The sequence below is a fragment of the Mesoplodon bidens genome (genome assembly GCF_964165515.1).
Source record: "Mesoplodon bidens genome assembly, chromosome: 19".
NCBI lineage: Eukaryota > Metazoa > Chordata > Mammalia > Artiodactyla > Ziphiidae > Mesoplodon > Mesoplodon bidens.
This window is the reverse complement of record NC_138179.1, coordinates 7,502,635-7,527,571: the sequence shown is the minus strand read 5'-3', so window position 1 is coordinate 7,527,571 and position 24,937 is coordinate 7,502,635. Positions and strand designations below refer to the sequence as shown.

Sequence of the window (24,937 nt, the reverse complement as noted above, 5' to 3'; positions counted from 1 at the left end):
GACCAGGGTTTAATTTTTGTCAGTTTGATAGTATGAAAGCGTAACTTCTTAAATTTTGCCAATCTCTGATTACTACTGTTTATGTGTGTTTGTTGGCCGTTGTATTTCCTCTTTTGTGAATTGCTTGTTCGTTAGGAAATGCCTTAGACAGTTTTGCTTTCGGATTATTTCTCTTTGAGCCTTTCTTCTTAAAAGGCAAATTTTATTTTCTGTACTAAGAAACTACATTCCCAAGCAGAACTTCTTCCTAAGATCCTGAGTGCTTTCTGATCAGAAACAGAGTTTGGTAAAGAACCCTCTCTTACTGTATGGCTGCTATATAAATGCTGTTTTTAATAAGTACCAAAAATATATTGAAGTTTGTCCTTGGATGAGAGTTTATCACTGTTGGCCTTTGGGTGAACTTTGAGCCTGAGCTGTTTCATTCAAGGCAGCATGATGTCATTTAACTCACAAATTTCTCTGTTGCTAGAAAAAGGAATGTTGTTCCCCTAAATAACCTAAAGGACTGAATAATGCTGGCACAACATTATTCACCTCTCAGGTCTCCACTAAAGACTTCAGCATGGTAAGGGTTTTATTGTTCACAGAAGATTGGTGGGGATATGGTATGGAGTAGGAGAAAACAAAAGCTGTGTCTGGTCCTGAATCTGAAGAATATTTTATTCTACCGCCCACTCTGCTGTCGGTATGACCCAGCTCTCACTCACTTCTCCAAATAAAAACCTTTGGATCCATTTTTGTTTCTTCATATTAAAAGACTCTCTAAGTTTCTTTCTAGAGCTGTTTATTCAGTATATGAACATATTTTAGGTTTTGCAATAGAAGCTAAAGCAGAGAGCTACATCTCACATAAAAAATGAGATACCGGGCTTCCCTGGTGGCGCAGTGGTTGAGAGTCTGCCTGCCGATGCAGGGGACATGGGTTCGTGCCCCCGTCCGGGAAGATCCCACATGCCGCGGAGTGGCTGGGCCCGTGAGCCATGGCCGCTGAGCCTGCGCATCCGGAGCCTGTGCTCCGCAACGGGAGAGGCCACAACAGTGAGAGGCCCGCGTACCGCAAAAAAAAAAAAAAAAAAAAAGAGATACCGTTTGGATCAACATTTACCCCCTTATTTGAGAAGTAGATTTCCCTGATTCCAGTACTACCAAGATCCATTTCAGGGAGTAGAACAGCTTTTGAGCATCTCCTAAAGTTGGGAGCATGGAGTTTGCTCCAGGAGAGCCTGTGCTTGATTAGCCGCTGTGTCCTCTGAAGCTAAGAGAATTTATTCCTGGGAGTTCAAGAGATGCAGGGAAGACTAGAACAAGAACATAACAGAACCAAATAGATTTTCCCTTCATTAGGTTCATAAATGAGCACTGCTCATTGTTCAGCATTATGCTTTGTGTCAGTTTATATAAAAAAGGATGCTTATAACATGTATGTGGTTAGTCTTTTAACTTTCATATGCAAATTGTCAACTCTTTTTTCTTTCATTGTTTTAAGGACAAATGGTGCTGGGAGCAAATAATTATTCCTTTTATTCTTTCATCTTAATGGAATATCTAGATCCTGTGTGCCCTGTTATAAACTCCATAGTTAGGAGATCTGATTTTTTCTGGAGTATCTAAACCATGCCCAATACACTGAGAAAAGTAATTACCTGCTCTAATATAAAGTGTATTCAGTATATTAACGGTAAAAATGTATCTCTGTCTTTCAACTGGAAGACTAGATTTGTTGTGGATGAACTTAGGCTATGGAGATCTAGCTGTTACTTTCTGGGGATTTTCGAAAGAATTTGATTCCCTGGAATTGAGGGTGCACTGTTATTCCTTCGGGTAAAACACCCTGAAATGTCGAGAGCTTTACGTTTCTCCAGGACTAGTAATAACTCGTTCTTGGAGCCTTGGTTCAAACCTACATATCCTAACCTTCAAATATTCCATTAACTAGTGTTAAAAAGGAGATTTCAGCGTGTCACTTTAGATATCTGTTAATACAATGTTTATAACTCTATTTAATTACTATATTTTATGTGGGTAATTTGTAAAAATTCTATACTCATTGATCCTCTTCCTGACTACTTATGGATTTGAGATGTTATATTATGAATTGACATTTTCCATTTTCAAATTGAGAATTTTGTTACATGGGATTCAAACGTAGGGGTATTATCAGAGGACCATTTAATCTTTCTGTTCATAATTTTACTTAGGTTGTTCTACTGACTTGGAAGTTTTGGGGGAGTTTTGATTAACAGGACTAATTTGCAAAGGTCAGCGCTGAAGCAGATTTGTTTTTGTTTGCCTTGCACATAAACACATGTAAAATATATAAATATATTCATAGGAATACACACATACCTAGACACACACTCATATATCACTGTAAGACAGCAAAATACACTTAGTGATTTTTTTTTAGCTTTTATTTACTCACTAGAAGCCTGATCTGCTTTCCTGAGAACACAATATAAACAAAGTCTAGCTCACAGTTACCTCATAACGATCTGCTCATCCTGCCCTTGGTTGTTGATCTATACTTATCAAATGCCTGTGTGTACAGGCAGTACTTTTGAAGTTGTATTCTCTAAAGAAAATTGACAGTGTATCCTTTTTAGTTAGATGGATAGGCTTGTTTTAAAGTACCGTACTAGGGCTTCCCTGGTGGCACAGTGGTTGAGAGTCCGCCTGCCGATGCAGGGGACACGGGTTCGTGCCCCGGTCCGGGAAGATCCCACATGCCGCGGAGTGGCTGGGCCCGTGAGCCATGGCCGCTGAGCCTGTGCGTCCGGAGCCTGTGCTCCGCAACGGGAGAGGCCACAACAGTGAGAAGCCTGCGTACCGCAAAAAAAAAAAAAAAAAAGAATACAAATGGTTGGGGAACAACTCAGCCTTTGAAAACATAAATTTACTTATCATCTTTGCAATATACACCCAAATTATTTTAAAGGTTGCTTAAATATTAATTGATTATTATGGTATTCTTTTCTGCATGATATTCAAAATCCTAAGAAATTAGGTGTTATGCTTTGGTGATCGCTTGTGTTTTGTGCCAGATGCCAACGTGCCTCTCAGCTGTAGAACTATGAATCTGAAGAACTAATAGCTAATAGTTTTAACCACTGCAAATCTTGTATTTTAATACTATTTATCTCCCTCTGATGAGTAATTGACTGGTATCATTTCTCCTCTCCCAGATAGTTAAGATAAGGTTTTTGTGAGTACATCTTCTTTAAAATCTTGTCCTGTGTTCTGCTCTGTCTACTTCAGTAATACTGTTTCACTGAGATTTAGTTCTTCAAAACACCTTGTTCTGGCAAGAGTGCTGTGAGATTAGCGTTCTCAGTCACTGCTCGTGGAAGTGTAACTCTTTCTGGGAATATGCATTAAGAAATTTAGACATGTTCATATCCTTTGATTTCATTTTTAGGAATGTAGCCTAAGGAAAATGCACATACTGAAGTATATATACCTATCTCTGGGTGGTAGAAATTCTGAGATTATTTTCTTTTTCTCATTCTTTTCTGTTTCTTCTCGGTTTCTTTAATACTCACCAACTTTCCATCCTCTTCTGTTCTCTTCCTTTTCTTTTCTCTATTTCCCCTCAGTACTTTATTGCTTTATTTCTCTTAGTATTAAAATGTATACAGAGGGAGAGAATATATGGGAAATCTCTATCTTCTCATCCATTTTGTTTTGAACCTAAAATTGTTCTTAAAAGTGAAGTCTATTTTATAATAAAAATAAGCAAATAAATAGTATGGGACGTTAGGGACTTCCCTGGGTGGCACAGTGGTTGGGAGTCCACCTGCCAGTGCAGGGGACATGGGTTCGAGCCCTGGTCTGGGAAGATCCCACGTGCTGCGGAGCTGCTGGGCCAGTGTGCCACAGGTACTGAGCCTGAGCTCTGGAGCCCAGGAGCCACAACTACTGAGCCCTAGTGCCGCAGCTACTGAAGCCCGCATGCCCTAGAGCCCGTGCTCCACAACGAGAGAGGCCACCGCAATAAGAAGCCTACACACCGTGGCGAGGAGTGGTCCCTGAACGCCACAGCTAGAGAGAGCCCGCACTCAGCAACAAAGACCCCAACGCAGCCAAAAATAAATAAATTAAATTAAAATTTTAAAAAAATAGTATGGGACTTTAAGTAAGTTTCTGTTGGGATGGTATTTGGTTCATTAGGAACTCAATAAATGTTTGCTGATTCATTTTATTGCTTTGACTAAGCAAAGGTTCTTCTTTGTATGAGAAAGCAGCCTCTTTGTGTTTTAAAGCCTATATCCTACCACCTAAGAATCAGGGAAACTACTGAAGTATCCAGAAAAAATGAAACATTTCTTTGGATAAATGAAATGTTTTAGGAACTAAAAGTGTTTTAAAATTAAAAATATTTTAATGCCTTCCCTTTATATGAACTATTAAATAGACTCTTAAAGAATCTTATTTGATATTTGTTTTAAAAACCCCTTCCTGAATTATAGGAACTGCATTAAATGAATTTCATTGTTAGATGGAGGGGACTGACGTGTCCTAAAGGCTAGGAATTACATTGGTGCGTGGGCAGTGGAATTGTCACTATTCCTTAATGTACTTGTGCTGTTAAGATGCAATTAGTTGTGTATTTCTTTAACAGTGACATATGTAATGACTAAATTCCTGCAGATGTTTTTTAAAGTGTACTCTTATTTGGAGATTTTTCTTATTCCTCAGAAATTCAGTCTTTCTTGTTCGTTAATTATTTGAATTGTGCATTGAATGTCTTATTTTAGCTTATAAATTACCACAGTATCCAGGATGGTTATGCCCACATCCATTTTTTTCACTGCATGGATTAAAGTTGTTTAAATGCGTTTTCTTTCTCCTGCAGTGGTTCCCCCTGGAAGTCCAGGGCCCATTACTCGGCATGGGTCCTATGACAGTTTAGCTTCTGACCATAGTGGACAGGAAGATGAAGAGTGGCTGTCTCAGGTAAGACTCTGAAACACTGGGTCTGTTAAAGTGACAGAAAACAGATGTCCGTTAGCTCTTATTTTCTTGAATTTTAAAAATTATTTTCCTTAGAGGAAAATGGGCAGAATTGGGATTTTTTTAGGTTCCCCAAGAAATAATCAATTGTCTTTCCATATTAAGAATTTCTCATAAATACTGCTGCAGGGATACATATACATGTATTTTATACACACACATATACATATATATATATATGTGTGTGTACATTAGCTTTCACACAGAGAGCATAAAATATGCTGTCTTTCAAACAATCCATTCATATCCCCCAGGACCTTGGATTTCAGATGGACTGTTAGGATTAATATAAGAATTGGCCTTGTTAAAACAGGGAAGCCATTCAACAATCTTTGGGCTTTTCTTTTGTGGAGGCAACTATTTCTGAAGATTGGGCCCATACTTTGATTAGGAAAGTTAAGCATTCTAATCTACACAAGTGCCCGCCTGGCTTTCCTTTCCTAAGCTCCTGTAATGCCGCTTCTAGCGGTCTCAAAACCAGTCCTGTAACAGCATCGACTGACCCTTCCTCTCCCTGCTAGGTGAAGCTGTCTTCATCTCGAGGGCTTTGAAATAAAAGATACTCAGGCAGATTTCAAAATGATGAGATTAAAAGTGACTTCATTACGAATGCTGTTATGTCTGTCTCAAGTCTGACATCATTTGGTGCAGTTAACGACTGGTCTCAGATTACCAATCCAGCGGCTTTTCATCAGACAGGTGCCTCAGTGGGGCCGGGTGCAGTTTCATTGCTTTCTCAGGGAAGGGAGCCTGAAAAACTAAAGGGAATCTGGGAACTGGAGAATCAAATTGTTTCTAGCTGACATACATTTCATCACACCAAAAATACTCCCAGGAAGCTCCGTGAAGGAGCTTGATGCATATGGAGATACATCCTTTCTTGAGGATACCACGATTAAAAAAAAAAAAAAAAAAAAAGAATGCTGGCAAAGAAACCACTGTCCTTCACTTCCACTTTTCAGTTAGAAAAAGGGGTAATGTGTGCTGTCAGTGTGAAAGTATCTACAATATGTTTGTACCGCATACAACAGGAGAGTGAGCAGGAACATCTGGCCATTGCCTCAGTGAAATTGCACAGGCATCTGTTTACCTCTCGGCTCTGTGACACTGATGGTTTTGAGCTTAAAATACACAGAATGCTTTATCTGTGGCCTCATTTACATTGCTGAATACAACTCCTTGAATGAGAAATCACTGTCCTAAATCTGAGTAGTTTTCTCCCTGTGATTAGTGGGAATGTGAATATTGTTCCGAGACCGTGATGCTTTTGCCCTTTAGGACTTACAAACACAGAGCTGCACTCCATGAACCTTTCCAGTTACATTTTGTTAAGAATTAATCACTGCAATAAGAGAAATGTGATTAAATATAAAAGAACTCAGGGCAAAACTAAGGCACATGACAAGTCAGTTCCATAAAGTATGTATACAGACATGGATGTAGCAATTACAAGACATTGAGAAATAGTGTTTTACCAAAGGTTTGCGTATTTAGTCTCTTATTCAAGTTGCTCATTTGTAAAATCACATGTTTATTTTTAGGTTTTACTCTGTGTCTTACTCTCTGCATTGTCTGATATTGGCAACATTCCGTACCCCCTCCATAGAGCATGAAATTCATAAAGCATTTTGTTATTACTGTTTTGCAGCATTTAAAATACCTATGTGAATGTTCATGGTAGTTGAGAAAACAATCTAATTAAGAAATGGTATTTTGAAGACAAATCTAGTTTGAGGGAAAATATATAGTCCTCTCTTCCATTAAATGTGAATTTTGGAGGATTTTGAGGGCAGTAAAGTAAATATTATAGTGTTTAATTGTGGAAAGAAACTGGCTTTGGGTATTAAATTATTTCAGACCTTTTCTTTTCCTTGGATAGTTCAAGAACAACTTCACATTTGTCATGAGCTTGGTCCTCAATGAAGGAATTACTTTTAATCTGTGGATTGATAGGTGTAGTATTCACTGCATGCCCACAAAGTGGTAAGTACTGTCTAGAATGAGTGAAAAACGTAGTCCCTAGGGAGCCAGTGCTCGGTATATGAGGCAGGCAACTGATCCTTTTATTCTCATGTGATTTTTGTGTTATATATGTGGGGTGCATGTGTGTGTGTGTGTGTGTACTTGTGTTTACATATACACACATATATTTACACATACACAAAGTGAGTTTCTGGTATTGATATATTTTGGTGAGAACCTGTAGAGGGGTGTAGTGAATGTCTCTATAGGTTGCTATTGTCATCATCTTTTTAAAAAAAAAATATTTATTTATTTATTATTATTATTTTTTGGCTGCGCCTGGTCTTAGTTGCAGCACATGGGATCTTTTGTTATGGTGTGCAGGCTCCAGAGCGCATGGGCTCTGTAGTTGCGGCACACAGGCTCTCCAGTTGCGGCATGCGGGCTTAGTTGCCCTGCGGTATGTGGGATCTTAGTTCCCCGACCAGGGATTGAACCAGTGTCCCCTGTGTTGCAAGACGGATTCTTAACCACTGGACCACCAGGGAAGTCCCTGTCATCACCTTTTGATTGTAGATGTCCTGTCCCTCTTCCACTTGGTTAAGATGGGCTTCTTGGAGAATGTGAGTGTTCAGAGCTGAGATGGGGTGGGGGGTGGATCATGAAAGGCTCTCAAAGGGAGAGCCTAATACATTTCAATCATGATTCCTAATCTGTTCCAGGTAGAAATTGTAACGCACACCGGACCCCACAGACGTCTGTGGATGGGTCCCCAGTTCCAGTTCAAAACCATCCATCCCTCAGGCCAAACCACAGTCATATCATCCAGTTCATCTGTGTTGCAGTCTCATGGTCCAAGTGATACTCCACAGCCCCTTTCGGATTTTGATACAGATGATCTTGATCTCAACAGTCTCAGGTAAGAAATAAGAACTAGAGAGTGATTTGAACACATTAATATGTTCATTTGTAGTTAACAGCTTAGATAATATTTGCATTTCCCCTTTTGACGCTGTATCACGTTGCAGAATACATGCAGTGTAACGTGTGGTTCGTTATTATCACTGGGGATCTTATGTGAGATCTCATCACATCCAATAAATATTTGTGTTCTGGATTGTACTTCCCTAAATCTAATATTCAGTGTACTTTTTAAAGCCATCTTATTTTATGATGCCTCTCTCATGTTTCTAATATCTATCTCTTTATCTGTCTCGCTATGTTTTCATCATATATATTCTCGATCCTCACTTGTAAGAATCACAGTAGTTTACAGAGTATGCCTTTTATTATTAGCATTTTTTTAAATGTAACTGAGAACTTTTTGACTTTTGTGCTCTTCTGTTTGCTTAGCAGTTTAATTTGTTACACCAAGACTTGACACATTAGGATACAACAGACAGTGAAGGGCTCAGTCTAATGCAATATAATCTCCCTTTCCTTGTGTTCTTTTAAAAAAAAAAACTTCTACAGTGTATTTTTATTTGAATCTGAAATAGCCCTCTGACCTTTTTCTTGCATCTCTTTTTTAAAAATTGTGGGAAAATGTGTCCCAATCCTATGTTGGAAATATGTTTTTATTCTACTTCTTTGTCAACATTAATAACAAATCTTTATAACAATGCAAAAGCTGTTGCAGAGGTGGATTAGGCCTAGATATTTCTTCTTTAAGAATAACTCATATAATGAAACATGTCTCCTATAATACCTTTCTAAGTATTTTAGTTTTTTATTTTAGTTTTCTTTGTATTTTATTTCTTCCATACATTTTTGCTTTTTTTGGTTCAGTATATTTTCTTCAGCTTTGTAGAAGTGGCACTTCTCCCTAAGATGTGAGGCAATAGTGACAATACAATGGGTGCTAGACCATTTTTCATAGGTACTAATTATAAAATATGATCCAATTTCAGAAAGTCAAGTAGAGTCAGTCCTCAGCTTAGTGATTCAGTGCATATTCAAATGTTTTTATAGGTTATTTTGTTACTTAAATGTTAATAAAATAGACCCATAAAACTATGTTTATTCTCTTTACTAAAGTATTCACAAGATTCTCCCCCCACCTTTTTTTCTTTCTGATGATTGTCACCCGCTACTCTGATAAGACCCTGTCCCTTTTCTTTGGAGGATATCCCCAGCTCCTGTGTACACAGCTCTGTTCCTTTGGGTTTTTTGTTTTTAAAGTTTTTCTTTTTTTTTTTTTTTTTTTTGATGTGGACCATTTTTAAAGTCTTTATTGAATTTATTACAATATTGCTTCTGTTTTATGTTTTGGTTTTTTGGCCACAAGGCATGTGGGATCTTAGCTCCCCAACCAGGAGTCGAACACACACCCCTGCACTGGAAGGTGAAGTCCTAACCACTGGACTGCCAGGGAAGTCCCCTGTTACTTTGTTTTTGACCTCCCCTAGCTTTCTTACCTCTTACTTCAGATACAGTTCTTCATCTAAAAGCTCTCTAACTTGCGTCTTCAGACAGAGCTTTATTCCTGAAATCCTTCCAGAATTTTCCTCAGGGACTTTTCTTTTTCTTATACTAAAGAGCTCCCGGTATTTAAATTGTTTCTGTCCTATTTGTTGGGAACGTACAAATATTAGAAACCTTTATGCTAGTCCCAGGTTTATAATTTTTTTTTATTTCACTTGTTTTATATTTAAACATTTGAGCATATAGGCCCTTGGTTATGACCTTAACCCCATTAGAACACAGTTTTGATGGAAAATTCAGATTTACCTCACATCATTTCAATTATGTGTCCTGTTTAGTACCATTTCCTGCCCAGCATCCAGTTAGAAATTCCACTCTTTATATTCTCCTCACTCCTGTCCACTATCACTTTATCCCAGCTCCTCACCTCTGGTTCTACATTTCTTTAGGCTTATGCGCAATGGCAGTATGGCTGTTGACTTTACCTTCTTCTTTATTTCTTTATTTATTTTTAAATTAATTTATTTTTATTAATTTATTTTTGGCTGCATTGGGTCTTCCTTGCTGTGCACGGGCTTTCTCTAGTTGCGGTGAGTGGGGGCTACTCTTCGTTGTGGTGGCTTCTCTTGTTGCCGAGCACGGGCTCTAGGCACACGGGCTTCAGTAGTTGTGGCACGTGGGCTCAGTAGTTGTGGCTCGTGGGCTCTAGAGCGCAGGCTCAGTAGTTGTGGCGCATGGGCTTAGTTGCTCCGCGGCATGTGGGATCTTCCCGGACCAGGGCTCGAGCCCGTGTCCCCTGCTCTGGCAGGCGGATTCTTAACCGCTGCCCCGCCAGGGAAGCGGCCCCCTACCTTCTCCTTTAAATTGTGAGGTCTTGTTTAGATTTTTTGGCTCAACTGACCCTTTACACCTGGTACCTTGTCCTATACCTCATATTCCTAAGAATTACTTGATGCTGTGGTATTCTGCTTCCCTGTATCCTAACCAAAATGGCAACAGTCAGGTGTACTGGTGGCTGTCATATCTATAACAGGCATGGCTGTTAGGCATGGCTAACCTCATACCAGCTCCTTATTTGGAATAGGGGTTTAACTCATAACAAAGGTCAATGAAATATTTATTAATAGACCTGAGAAACAGATAATGTAAAAGAAAGTGAAATATAAAGCCTAGTTTTCCATTCAAGATTAGCTCCTAAGAAATCAATTTCATTTTATCATTTTATTTTTTCATCTAGTTAATTAATACATCCATCAACTGATGTATTTTATATATGTATGTTGTGAATTTTCTGTGTGTGAGAACATTTAACTTCTACTCTTTTAGCAAACTTCAGTTATATAATATAGTTTTATCAACCATAGTCACCGTGTGATACATTAGATCTTCACACCTTAATCATATTATTTTAATTGATATATAATTCACATAACATAAAATTCACTGTACAATTCAGTGGCTTTATTACATTCACTATGTTGTGCTACATCCCCCAGTCTAATTCTTGGACATTTCCATCACCCCCACCAGTTTTTTTTTTTGGTCTTTTTTTTTATTATTATTATGGAAAAATTTCAAGCATATATAAAAATATGTAAAGTTAAAGAGAATAATAGAATTACCCCCTGTGTATCCATTGCCCAGCTTCAACACATCAATTCTTGGCCAATCTTCTTTCATCTATAGCCCAGTCCACACTCCACCCACAACTCTGGATGATTCAGAAACTCCAATGCTATAAAGTGAATTAATAATAGGAAAATTATTAGGCCACATAAATATTTAGACTGGGAAGGAGCTTTGATTTGCATGCACTGGGCATGTCTAACAGGCTAGCTTCTTGTTTCTCATAAGACCCAGAGAACATCTCTTCTAGAAACTTCAAATAAACTCTTCCTCTTTTCTCACTGGCCCGCATTTGCTTCGGCCTGCCCATCCCTGAGCTAATTAATCTCACCATGAGATGATGGAATTACCATGACTGGCTTGGGAAAATTACCTGGGGCAGAAGGCATACTGGTTAGGGCACCATTATTGTCCACTACAGCAGTGATCATCAACATTTCCAACTTCCAGTACTAGATCAAATGCATCATTTTTCATACCCCCGCCCTGCCCCATTTCTTTCTTTCATACAACAAATGCATATACATTCGAGCTGTGCTTTCAATAAGGACTCTTTTGGGACTTCCCTGGTGGCGCAGTGGTTAAGAATCCGCCTGTCAATTCCCACATTGCCACGGAGCAACCAAGCCCATGTGCCACAACTACTGAGCCCGCGCTCTAGAGCCCATGAGCCACAACTACTGAGCCCATGAGCCACAACTACTGAAGCCCACGCGCCTAGAGCCCGTGCTCCGCGACAAGAGAAGCCACCGCAATGAGAAGCCCGTGCACCGCAACAAAGAGGAGCCCCCACTCTCTGCAACTAGAGGAAGCCCCCGCACAGCAATGAAGACGCAGTGCAGCCAAAAATAAATAAATAAATATATTTTAAAAACAAACAAAAATACCTCTTCACAAAGATTAACTCAATGGATCACGGATCTAAATGTAAAAAGCAAAATTATTTTTTAAAAAAAGGACTCTTTTTCTGTAGTCCATAAGTGGTATGTCAGGCTTCTATAGTCTGTCCCATGGTGCTTATCGATTCTTATCTTCCACCAGTATCCACTATAAACCCTATGCTTAAGCCAAATCATGCTCCTCAAGATGCTCTCCATTTATCATGCTTGGTCACAATTCCAAGGGTTCACTTGTTCTAGTTCTATGTTTAAAGGGCACTTCTTGCCCCTTTGCATATATACACATCCTAATACTGTATACAGGTCCAATTTCTGTTATAGCGCCATAAGATCATCTCGATCTGCTGTGGACCGTACATTCCTCCCCTGATTTCTTCATTCTGAGCTTTCATTACCTATTTCATTCATTTTCACACTCCAGTTTTCTTTTGCATCAGTCCTGAATGTCCATATGCTATACTATATATCTGCACACAGACTTTGTATTCGTGTTTTGTTTCTGCTTGTTCTAGAATAATACTGACACGTGATTAATATTCAGCAAATACTTACTGAATGAACGAATCGCCAAAAATGCATGATTATATTGTTATAACAAGTCTTTATTCCTTTAAGCTGCCCGGGCCTCTCAGATCTTTTAGCCATACAGAAATTTTTGTGTGAATAGTATTAATCCAATACAACTGGAAACAGACTCTTGGCATTTATAGATTTGCCATTCCCAAGCAACTTGAAATTGTATGTCGTAAATTGCAATTTTGCTGAGACTCTAATTGATTCTTCAATGCTAATTGATAATTTTGGGGGGGTAACTCAGTTAGATAGTAGTAATCCTAGCTAACCCCCTGGCAGCCACATCCCAACACAGCTCTGTTATCCTATGCTTGTTGTCATATATAAAGTAACTTTCATTAAGGATTTTAAGGGAGTGACTCAAAATTTGTATCTATTAATGCTGTCTTTTAAGGAAGGCATGGTTCTATTCATGAATTTGAAGATTCTCAAAACTCTTCATCTCCTTTGCAAATGCCAAAGTTTTCAGTATAATGTGTTTTGTGTCCTCTCCCATGCTGCTTAATTTATCCCTTTAAATTAATTTCAGTTTTTCAGTCCTTTGCTTAAAATCTATTGAATGGGCCTCCCTGGTGGCGCAGTGGTTGAGAGTCCGCCTGCCAATGCAGGGGATACAGGTTCGTGCCCCGGTCTGGGAGGATCCCATATGCCGCGGAGCGGCTGGGCCCGTGAGCCATGGCCGCTGAGCCTGCGCTTCCGGAGCCTGTGCTCCGCAACGGGAGGGGCCACAACAGTGAGAGGCCCGCATACCGCAAAAAAAAAAAAAAAAAAAAAAAAAAAAAAAATCTATTGAAAACATACAAAGAGAAGAAGAGGTCTAGAGTGTAGAGAATGCTGTGCTTTAGCCTTCTGCGAGAATAAGGGACCACAGCTCCCCTGTTTGCCTTGTTTTAGAAGGAATGGTTCTTTAATGGATTGGGCTATTCCAGCATTCCTGATTGAAGATCTGTTGTAGCCAGCGACAGTTTTGATGCCAGTAACATATGTGAATTAAATTAAATTGCATTGCAGGATCCAGCCAGTCCGCTCTGACCCAGTCAGCATGCCAGGGTCGTCCCGTCCAGTGTCTGATCGAAGGGGGATTTCCACCGTGACCGATACTGCCTCAGGTAGAAAACTACCTCCCAAGGGTTTACTGGGTATTTCTGTGCATTTGTAATTTCGTTTCTTGCACAATGTAGAGAGTATATATATTTTTTGCCATCTTCCTCTTCTTTTTTTGGGGGGTGGTGGGGAGGGATGGCTGCGTGTGCACATGCAGTTGTGTGTGCACGTGTGCGTGTGAGGGGTGTGCGTGTGTGTATTAAAACAGTACTGTGCCTACATTTGCTGCTAAACGACACCATGCATTTAAATATCGTTAAGGTTGGTGAATGATGCGGTGGAGTTGGCACTTGATTAAATGTCATGAACACAGTATTGAAGGCTACAGGGTTGATGACTGTTTTGCCTTTGATCTCTCAAATGTGGAGAAGCAACCTTGACAGAGAACGTAAATACAATATATGGATTCAATTTACGCAACCTGTTGAGTATCAAAGTGCCTGATCTGTGGAAGTAAAGAGTCCAAATGCTATAGCTTAAATGGTTTTATTATTGAAAGCATAAAGTTTAGAAATTCATTAACTTAACTCTATCTATCACAATGATTAACTTCCTATCCTTGGAAGCAAGCCATGAATATGTGTCATCAGTACCTGGAAGTAGGTCTTTGTCTCTATAGGTGATAGTTGCTACATTAGTATTGTAAAACTATTTTCTGCCAGGTCTGCCAAATAATAGAACTGTTCATAATAATACATTTTCTCATCTCTAAATGCAGTCGTAAAGAAAATAAGGACAGTGGTGCTTTATATATGGTGCAGCTGTGGTGCATCTGAAGATAGTATACGGCAGGGTTTCATCAAAAAAAGTCTCTTACAAGTAGAATTATTAAATACTCGGCATTAGTCAAACAGTTGAGTCAGAGAGGATTTTAATCTATAGCAATTTCAAAATCCCTAGAGACAGCTGACTTGATTGAGGCTTAAGATGTGAAAGAAAAAGGAAACAAACACAAACCTGATTTGTGAAGGTCTCTTTTAAAAGACCAAAGCTTCTGTTTCTGATTCTGTCTCTGGATGTGTTTCGAAGTTCGAAAGCTCATGGGTTTCGTACGTTTTCTTGGCTTTCTGAACTGTTTGTCAGTGGATTGTACCTCGTGTCTGATTGAGCTATCCACTTCCAGGGCTGTGCTTTCATTCTTAATGTAAACTCTTACTTTGGAGAACTCATACTTGTTCATCTGCTTTAACTTGGCAACCAGGGTAGTCCCCTGGAAGCAAGCACAGAAATGTCTAAGGTCCCTAGCCTTGCACTGGATGAGATATTGAAATAGGTGACTTAAACAATACATCGTTTGTGATAATTTCAGTCTGTCAGTGCTAAAAGATCCTGCTCATATGAAATTATCATTTACAATTGTGAATCCTGGAAATGATGTATTTTAACCTGAAGTATTTTATTCAAGATCTCAGTAGTAGGCTCTGTTGGTTTGGGGTTTTTTTTTTTTTTTTAACGTTATTAAGCTGCCATATTATTAATGTTTTAGCATCAGGTAACTAGCTATTGGTCAAGTGAAACACATGTCACTAAAGCAGTTCCCGTGTGTGTTATTAAATGTGCCATATTCAGTGCACAATTCTGGGTTAAGACTTGTATTTATCACGTATCATTATCTCAAGTTTAGCTCTTTGTAAAGTTCTCTCATGCCACAGAAATGAACTTCAGTGAACTATTGCAACCATAGTTTTGTTTTACTCTGTTGCAAGAAGAGTTTTTAAGGTGATGTTTGAGCAGGGGATTCAGTCTTTGCCTTTGATTTACTTAGATTTCCATCAGAAAAACATGTAGGAGGTTCCAGGATATTGTTCTCCAACTCTGAGCCTCTGCCTGACATTACTGATCTTCGGAGTAGAGAGGCACTTCTTGGTGACCAAGCTGTATTATTTTTCTCAGCCTCTTTTCATTCCAGAAAACTATAGCTCCTTTCAGAATGACAGCCAGAGCAATGAAATGTGTGTGCTACGTTCTCTAGCTGAGCTAAAGAAACCCCATAAATGAGGGATTAGACGTCTATGAATTATCCTCTACCTGTCAAATGGTTTGCATCCCTTTTGTTGAACATGTTTTTTAAGTGGGTGAATGATGTTTTGTTGGGGGAACTTTACCTACGTCTATCTAGTGGGACCACTTTTTTAACAGTCTTACTTTCTATTGAGAAAAGATAGAGATAACAAGATAGAGGTTAGATGATTTGGGTTCTTTTTTTGAAATTTATTTTATTGAAGTATAGTTGATTTACAATGTTGTGTTAATTTCTGCTGTACAGCAAAGTGATTCAGTCATACATATATACATTCTTTTTCATATTCTTTTCCATTGTGGTTTATCACAGGATATTGAATATGGTTCCCTGTGGTATACAGTAGGACTTTGTTGTTTATCCATTCTGTATATAATAGTTTGCATCTGCTAATCTACACTCTGATTTGGGTTCTTTATGAAAGGAAGTTTATGGGGAAATTCCGTTTCAGATTCTTCTACTAAAAAGAGTATAACATATTTTTATAATTGCTCCTGAACCAGGAAGTGCGTCTCTGATTATGACCCATGCATTGGAGGCAGCTGCATATTATGAAGATGCTAATCTGGAGTTTTGGTTGCCTTTGCTTAGAGGGATATGACCAGTGTGGCATCTCCTCTTATCAGGGTTCATTGCTTTGTCTTACCGTCAAGCAGTTTATACAACTAAACATATCGTCTTTTTAATTGTTCCTATGGCGTATTTTTTCCTCCATTACCAGTAAAAGTGTAAAAAAATATGAGAAAAATGTCACCCTGTAGCAGCTCAATCATTTAAGCATTCCAGTAAGTGTTGTCTCAAAATGTTACACTGAAGATCTTCCTTTGACAGCCTGACATGCGTCCGCCATCAATTAAGTTATCTGAACTACTCCTGAATCTCTCTTTTAACATCACCTTTCTGGGAGAAGACTTTCATGTGTTCACAATCCCTTTCAGCTGTGAAAGGTAACCCTTATCCTGGTTGCCTTCATCTTCACGGCAGCTCTTGCTCTGTCTGCCTAAGCCCGGGGTAGTGTCATTAGTTCCCATCTCACTGCTTTTCAAAGGCAAGAGAGTATTTGAAAGGTTAATGTGACTGTATCACATCTTCTGATGGCCGCGGCACGTTTCAAAGTGAAGAGACATGACTTACACCTTGGCTCTCTATGTTCTGTTTTACGTGTATGTGTATCTTGCAGTGTTATTCTGCTGAGACTGAAAGAGATCTGCAGGGCACTGTGCCACTCTTGCTAGCGAATTTCTTTTTTTTTTGATTTCTTGATCATCTAATATGTTTGTGCTTCACTCCTTCACATGGAAATATATTACCTAAACTACATGCTTTTCACGTAGTAACTTTGAGAACGTAGGCACAGTGTAAATTCCATGCCTTTAGATATCTCTGAACCAGCTTCTTGCTGTCTCGCTCTATATATGTGTATTTTAGACTCAGCAGATCTATACTGCTTTATACGTACATGTTGCTTCCCGTGACATGTTTCATCTGATCTCTGGAGTTTCAAAAGATACTGTCCTACCTCAGATGCTCAGTTTAGATAATGGTATGAGGTTCCCTTCTTGACTGAGGAGAAGACCGTTCTGGAAACGGACTTCATAGGATTTATCCATACACACGGGCTACCCAGAACAAATGGGATTTGAATGAACTGCTCCATTTTTCCGGTCCAACTGATGGACATCGGTGTCGGAATCATAGACGGTATGTCTGGACAAAGCACTGCACGGATTACTTACTTTTTTTTTTTTCCTCTCTACATTCCTGTTTTTCCTAACATTCCTGGTTAGGCAACTAAGAATTTCTTCCCTTTGTTTGTCCTTTATAACATGTGTCCGTCTTCTGATAAAAGTGTAGGACCTGAAGAGAAAAAAAAATACTGCCAATGTCCTGTTCAAACTTGTTTCCCACATTGGTGACTGAAGTACTTGTTCCAGGCCTTGCAGGCTGTACTTGTTGGATAACTTAACAACAACTCTAATTGCTTTTGAGTCATCCACACAAAGAGCCTAGAAAGATCTGGTTCATCCTAAGTTTGTTTGTCCTCATTTGTAGTTTTACTATGGAAATTGGTGTTTACCAAGAAAGAACTCAAAGCGACTGAGATTTAAAGACAAACTTATGCCTGACTTGTATGAAGAGCAGACATCTTTGTCAAACTTTACTAACGTAAACATTTTATAGAGAAAATGTTATTAGGAGTGGTAAGAGCAGCATTGATGTACATTCCTGAGGCAGATGACAGTAGGAGAGGGAAAATCGGGACAGATAAGTAAAATGAGTTCTTATTCTTTAGAGCAGGCTTTTTGGTACATAAGGTATTGGTGCTACATCAAGCGTTCCACTAAGTAGGGACAAAATTGCAGACCTGGTATTTGTTGTTGTTCTTGACTCAAGAGAAATGTTATTTTTGTTGTACAATTGCAGTCATCTAAATGATTTCTAAGGAATTAATTAATTCACGCTTCCAGCACCCAATTCTTCTGGAAAGTGAAATAATTTGTTTGCTTGAAGAAAATGGAAACTGGTTTGATTTGATTGATTTTAGAATGATCAACTGTGCCTACTTTGTGTATTTGGCATTTGGTGCATCAGACCCTTAAAAGTACAAATAATACTCATTAGAAGAGTATGGTTGGGTAGGCAACAAGGATATTATTTGAGGAGTCAAATTTCTGCTGGAGGGACATTCTGATACAGGCATGCTTTTATCTTACAGAGATTTTTCTGATGCGCTGGGGGAAGCATATTCCTAAGGACTGTATTTCACTGTATCTACAGTTGCCATTTCAGTCTGAGGCAGACAAACTTAGTTATTGCATCTTAAAGCCATCAGAGGCACAAGAGCTGCTGGTGGTAAGAAGCAAGAGATTTATAAGAAACACCATTTGGTCTACCATGGTGAGGCCACTTAGCTCCATGACTTTTTTTTTTTTTTTAACATCATTATTGGAGTACACCTGCTTTACAATGGTGTGTTAGTTTCTGCTGTGTAACAAAGTGAATCAGCTATATGTATACATATATCCCCATATCCCTTGTCTCTTGCGTTTCCCTCCTACACTCCCTATCCCATCCCTCTAGGTGGTCACAAAGCACCGAGCTGATTGCCCTGTGCTATGCAGCTGCTTCCCACTAGCTATCTGTTTCACATTTGGTAGTGTATATATGTCCATGCCACTCTCTCACTTTGTCCCAGCTTACCCTTCCCCTCCCCATGTCCTCAAGTCCATTCTCTATGTCTGCGTCTTTATTCCTGTCCTGCCCCTAGGTTCTTCAGAACCCTTTTTTTTTTTTTTTAGATTCCATATATATGCATTAGCATACGGTATTTGTTTTTCTCTTTCTGACTTCACTCTGTATGCCAGACTCTAGGTCCATCCACCTCACTACAAGTGACTCAATTTCGTTTCTTTTTATGGCTGAGTAATACTCCATTGTATATATGTGCCACATCTTCTTTATCCATTCATCTGTCGATGGACACTTAGGTTGCTTCCATGTCCTGGCTATTGTAAATAGCGCTGCAGTGAACATTGTGGTACATGACTCTTTTTGAATTATGGTTTTCTCAGGGTATATGCCCAGTAGTGGGATTGCTGGGTCGTATGGTAGTTCTATTTGTAGTTTTTTAAGGAACCTCCATACTGTTCTCCATAGTGGCTGTACCAATTTACATTCCCACCAACAATGCAAGAGGGTTCCCTTGTCTCCACACCCTCTTCAGCATTTATTATTTGTAGACTTTTTGATGATGGCCATTCTGACCAGTGTGAGGTGATATCTCACTGTAGTTTTGATTTGAATTTCTCTAATGATTAGTGATGTTGAGCATCCTTTCATGTGTTTGTTGGCAATCTATATCTTCTTTGGAGAAATGTCTATTTAGGTCTTTTGACCATTTTGGAATTGGGTTGTTTGGTTTTTTTGGTATTGAGCTGCTTATATATTTGGGAGATTAATCCAGCTCCATGATTTTAAAACTAGAACTGAGTGACAGAAGCCATGATGTTATAATCATGGTCTTGAACTTTTGCTGAAACCTTCAACAAGTCATGTTTCCTACCTATCCATTCTTCTCTGCATCTGTAAAAAGAATTTAAGTTTCCCTATGTAAAAATTTGTTTCACCTCTTTTGGCAGGAATGTGTTCAAATTATTTCCTAAAATAATTCCCAGATATAAAGGATATAAAGTTCTTTTGAAATGTTGAGATATTTCTTTGAATAAACAATATGGTTTTCATTTAATAGAGTTCCAGATATTCTTTGTGATTATAAGGTGACGAAAACTCCAGGCATACTTGTACCTTGGGTATTCAAAGCCTATGTGGGATCAGTAAGAGGATTATGGATGAGGGTGAAATTAAAAGAAGGCTTAGTCCTGACCTGTGAACAGAGTCCCTCAGAGGGGAAGAAAGAGGTCAGTACTTTTACTTTGACACTATTTATACTTTAAACAGTAAATATTCAAACTAAGATATTAAGATTGGCTTTTTAATTAGAAATGAGGAGGTCTGTGCATTATTCCCGCTCTAATCTAATGAACATCTACTGCCTGTAGAGAAGCAAAACTAAATTTTAGAGATTAAGAATATAGGGAAAAGACCTAGATTTCTCATCAGAAAAGTGCTCAGTGACATCTCTCTCCTTCTGATTTAAATATTCCTCTCATTCTTCTTTCTAATATTTATAGGATGTTAGAAGATGAAATTCACCTTAACAATGTGGAAAATTTTAGCTCAGCGCAATTAAGGAAAAAATCATTGCCCCACTTGAAAATGAAGAAACTGTAAACAGAAGTAGAAGAAGCTGCTGGGAAGGTTTTTTCTGATGACACATTACTTCTTTGAATAAATCTTTGTGTCATCTGAAACCTCGCCTTTGCTTTCTCTGTAGCAAGCACCAAGTCCTTGACATGACTTTAAGTCTTTCCTAAGCATTTGAGAAGGAATTGATGGAATTCTCCCTACTGTTGATATACCAGGTTACCACATATTTACGTGGGACTTTTGGGCCAAAAAAACCCAACATTTCTTTTTTGTACCTTTATTACTACATCTTTAATACAAGGCTGGACTGTTTATGTAGTCTGTTGCCTGAGACTGTGGTGGCAGAGGGACAATATTGGGGGCAGTATTAGAATTTGTTTAAGTCTGAACCGGGAATTCCATCTGTCTTAGTGACATTAGTGTCAAACTGTTAGTGCCACACTATTTTAAATTGTGTCCAAGAGCCTGAGGCTTATGCTTATAGGTGCCATCTATAAACTTAGAAACAAACAAAAGAGCCTCTCTCCATTGAATATGAAAGCCCACTGAGCAATTAAAAAGCAGCCTGGGACCTCACCCGGACAACTAGTCGGAACCAGAGCTCTTGATATTCCCCTGGATATTGTTGAAAACTGTCAGAGAAAAACTAAAGCAAATAATCAAAGTGGAAATAATTGTTCCCGGGAACAGTTTTGTTTTCGAAGCTTGGTGCAGTGGAAGGAATAGTGGCTAGTCACTTACGAATCTTTGGTTCTAGTCTCAGCTCTGCTTGGAACTACCTCTTTAAGAATTTACTTCAAAACCCAAGGCTTGCTTCTATAAAATGAAGAAAAGAATTGAAGTAGGTTATTGGCAAAGTCCCTTCCAGCTTGAAAAATGGATACATCCGTACTTCAGATCACCTTTGAAGAATTTTTTTAAATTAGGGTACAGTTTACCTATAGCAAAAATGCACATATCTTAATCATACAGCTTGATCAATTTTTATGCCCATGTAATCACCAGGCAGATCAAGTTAGAATATTTCCATCGCGCCAGAAAGTTCCTTTATTTCTCTTCCAGTCAAGACTACCTTTGGCCTAGACTGTGACTTTTATCATAAATTAGCTTTGTCTATATTGAACTTCGTGTACATGGAATCATTCTGTACATACTCTTTTGTGTCTGGCTTCTTTTACTCAACTTAATGTTTTCGAGATTCATCCAGGTATTATATGTGTCACTAGTTCATTTTTTCTACATTGCAGTGTAGTTTGAATGTAACACAGTTTAGATATCCATTACCCCATTGTTTTTAGCTTTTGGCATATTATTAATAAAGCTTCTATAAACTTTTCTGTATAAGTCTCTTTTTTTTTGGACATATACGTTCATATCTTTGGGGCTTATACCTAGGATTGGAAGTGCTGGCTCACAAGGTAGGCATGTGTTTAGCTTTATTAGGATCTGCCAAGAAAGTATCCCTAAATGACTATACCATTTTTTCATTCTGAACAGCAATGTAGGTGCCGTTCTAGTGAGTGTAAACTGTGGTTTTAATTTGCTTTTCTCTGATGAATACTGATATTGTGCACCTTGAATATACTTACTGGCGATTTGGGTATCTTCTTTTGCAATGTATTTGTGAAGTCTTTCACCAGTTTTTGTTGGGTCTACTGTCCTTATTGAATTTCAAGGGTTCTTTAACTATTCTGGGTAAGGTCTTTCATTGGATATTTTGCCAATATGTTCTTTCAGTTCATTGCCTTTTCTCTTTTTTTTTTTTTTTCCTTTTGTGGTACGTGGGCCTCTCACTGTTGTGGCCTCTCCCGTTGCGGAGCACAGGCTCCGGACGCGCAGGCTCAGCGGCCATGGCTCACGGGCCCAGCCGCTCCGCGGTATGTGGGATCTTTCCGGACCGGGGCACGAACCCGTGTCCCCTGCATCGGCAGGCGGACTCCCAACCACTGCGCCACCAGGGAAGCCCCCTTTTCACTTTCTTATTGATGTTTTTTGACAAGCAGAAACCCAAACTTTCCATTGTTTTTCCTTTTATGTTTTCTGATGCTTTTCTCTAGTAATTGTATGGTTTTGGCCTTTGCATTTAGGTCTATTATCCGATTTCAAATTATTTTTTATTACAATATGAGGTAAGTATCAAGGTTCAGTTTCTTCCATACAAATGTCTCGTTGTTCCTGCACTGTTCATTGAAAATATATGCCTTTCGATGATGGCTTTTCTTTTTTTTTAATTTATTTTTGGCTGTGTTGGGTCTTCGTTGCTGTGTCGGCTTTCTCTAGTTCCGATGAGCGGGTGCTACTCTTCGCTGTGGTGCGTGGACTTCTCATTGAAGTGGCCTCTCCTGTTGCAGAGCATGGGCTCTAGGGCGTGTGGGCTTCAGTAGTTGTGGCACACCGGTTCAGTAGTTGTGGTTCACAGACTGTAGAGCACAGGATTAGTAGTTGTGGTGCACGGGCTTAGTTGCTCAGCGGCATGTGGGATCTTCCTGGACCAGGGCTCGAACTTGTGTTCCCTTAATTGGCAAGCGGATTCTTAACCATTGCACCACCAGGGAATTCCCGATGATGCCTTTTTAAAAAATCATATTTTTCCTGGATTCTCTATTTTCTTCCACATATGTGTGTGTGTGTGTATATATATATATATGTATATATATATATATATGTGTATATATATATATGTCTTTATACCACTATCGTACTATCTTAAAAACTGTAGCTGTTTAGTAAGTTTTGAAATGTAACAGATTAATGTCTCTACTTTTTTTTTCAAGTATATCTTGGCTATTCTAGAATATAGAATATAAATTCATGTATCAATATATCTTTGCATTTCCACACACATGCATATGTACACACATACCAGTGGATGGTATGGTCCACGGACATCTGGAAGTCCCCAGTACACTTCCAAGGGGTCAGTGCGTGAAAACTATTTTTATAAACATGAAGTCATTATTTGTCTTTTTTATACTGTCTTGACATTTAGTATAGATTGTGCTGAAGCAATGGTAGATAAAACTGATGGCATCTTAGCATAGTAAAAAGCAGTGGCACCAAACTATGCTTGTAGCCAATGCAACCCACTCACAGTTTAAAAAAAAAAAAAAAAAAAAGATATAATTACTTAAGGCTGTCTTTGATATACTAAACATTATTAATTTTACTAAATTTTAAAATCTAATACATTTTATTAAATTTTCATGCTTGTGTACTTCTTTTTAATGTTCTGTATATCACAGTCGAATTAATGCACAGTGTTGTCTTGAGGAAATGCACTTGTGTGTTTGTTGTGCACTGAACTAGCAACAGTTTTCATGGAATGCAATTTTACTTGAATGAACAGCTGACAAACTATGTTTATTCAGACATTGGTATTTGGCAGAAATTTTCTCAAAAATAAAGTAAGCCTGTCATTTCAAAGGAGACAACTTACAGTATTTACTACCAATGATAGAAATTCTAGTCTTCAACTGAAGATTGGAAATTTGGAAACCATGTATCCACCAGTCTGCTTAGCAGGTTCCCAATACTTAAACACATTTCTGATGAGATAGGTGGTGATATTGACTAGTGTGATATTTTATATCATAAAATAAATCAACATTTGGAAGATCTGAAATATTTTCCAAATGACCAGTCTTATGATATGATAAAATTATGTCTGGGTAATGGACTCATTCCAAGTGCAAGATAGGACAAAGGATTTTAATATGACAGAGTACAAAAGTTAGTTGGTATGGCTTCAGATATCATTGTAACTAATTTGTTAAGTGTAACATCAAAGACGAATGTCCCCAGAATCTGAAAAAGCTCAGAATATGAATATGCTACATCCTTTTCCAATCACATTTCTCAGTGAGGCCAACTTGTCTTCACATACTTCAACCAAAACAACATATCACAACAGATCAAATACATAAGCTGATAGGAGAATCCACCTGTTATCTATGATAAAGATTTCTCTCCAAAAAAGTAAAAATGTCACTCTTCTCAGTATTAGTTTGGAAATTATTTTTAATAAAAATACTATTTAAACAGCCAGTGCCACAGAGATACAAAAAATCATAAGAGAATACTATGAACAGTTCTATTCCAGCGAATTGGACAACCTAGGAGAAATGGAAAAATTTCTAGAAACATATAACCTTCCAAAACTGAATCAGGAAGAAATCAACTGAACCAGACCAATCACTAGTAGTGAAATTGAATTTGTATTTTTAAAGAAGTCCTAGCAGACAAAAGTCCAGGAATGGACAGCTTCCCAGGGAAAGTCTCCCAAACATATAAGGGCTATAACATATCCTCAAGCTAGTCTAAAAAACTGAAGAGGATGGAACACCCCCAAACTCATTCTATAGGGCCATCATTACCGTGATACCAAAACCAGACAAAGACACTACAAAAAAAGAAAAATATAGGCCAGTATCTCTGATGAATATAGATGCAAAAAATTCTCAAAAAAACTATTAGCAAATTAAATTCAGCAGTATATAAAAAGGATCATACACCATGATCAACTGACATTTATTCCAGGGATGCAAGAATG

General features: G+C 38.4%; 1 protein-coding gene across 11 annotated transcripts in view; it reads left to right on the top strand.

Annotated features, from left to right (window-relative positions):
- Window positions 1-24,937, top strand: part of BCAS3 (BCAS3 microtubule associated cell migration factor) — a 576,449-nt gene that overhangs the window by 280,799 nt on the left and 270,713 nt on the right. For 10 of the 11 annotated variants that reach the window (XM_081218975.1, XM_081218976.1, XM_081218978.1 and 7 more), the window contains exons 20-22: window positions 4,856-4,956; window positions 7,698-7,894; window positions 13,509-13,606. In XM_081218975.1, coding sequence (XP_081075101.1) covers window positions 4,856-4,956; window positions 7,698-7,894; window positions 13,509-13,606 — 396 coding nt within the window. Of the gene's footprint in view, window positions 1-4,855; window positions 4,957-7,697; window positions 7,895-13,508; window positions 13,607-20,312; window positions 20,665-24,937 lie in introns of those variants that run through there. The other variant, XM_081218972.1, reaches the window with a different exon arrangement.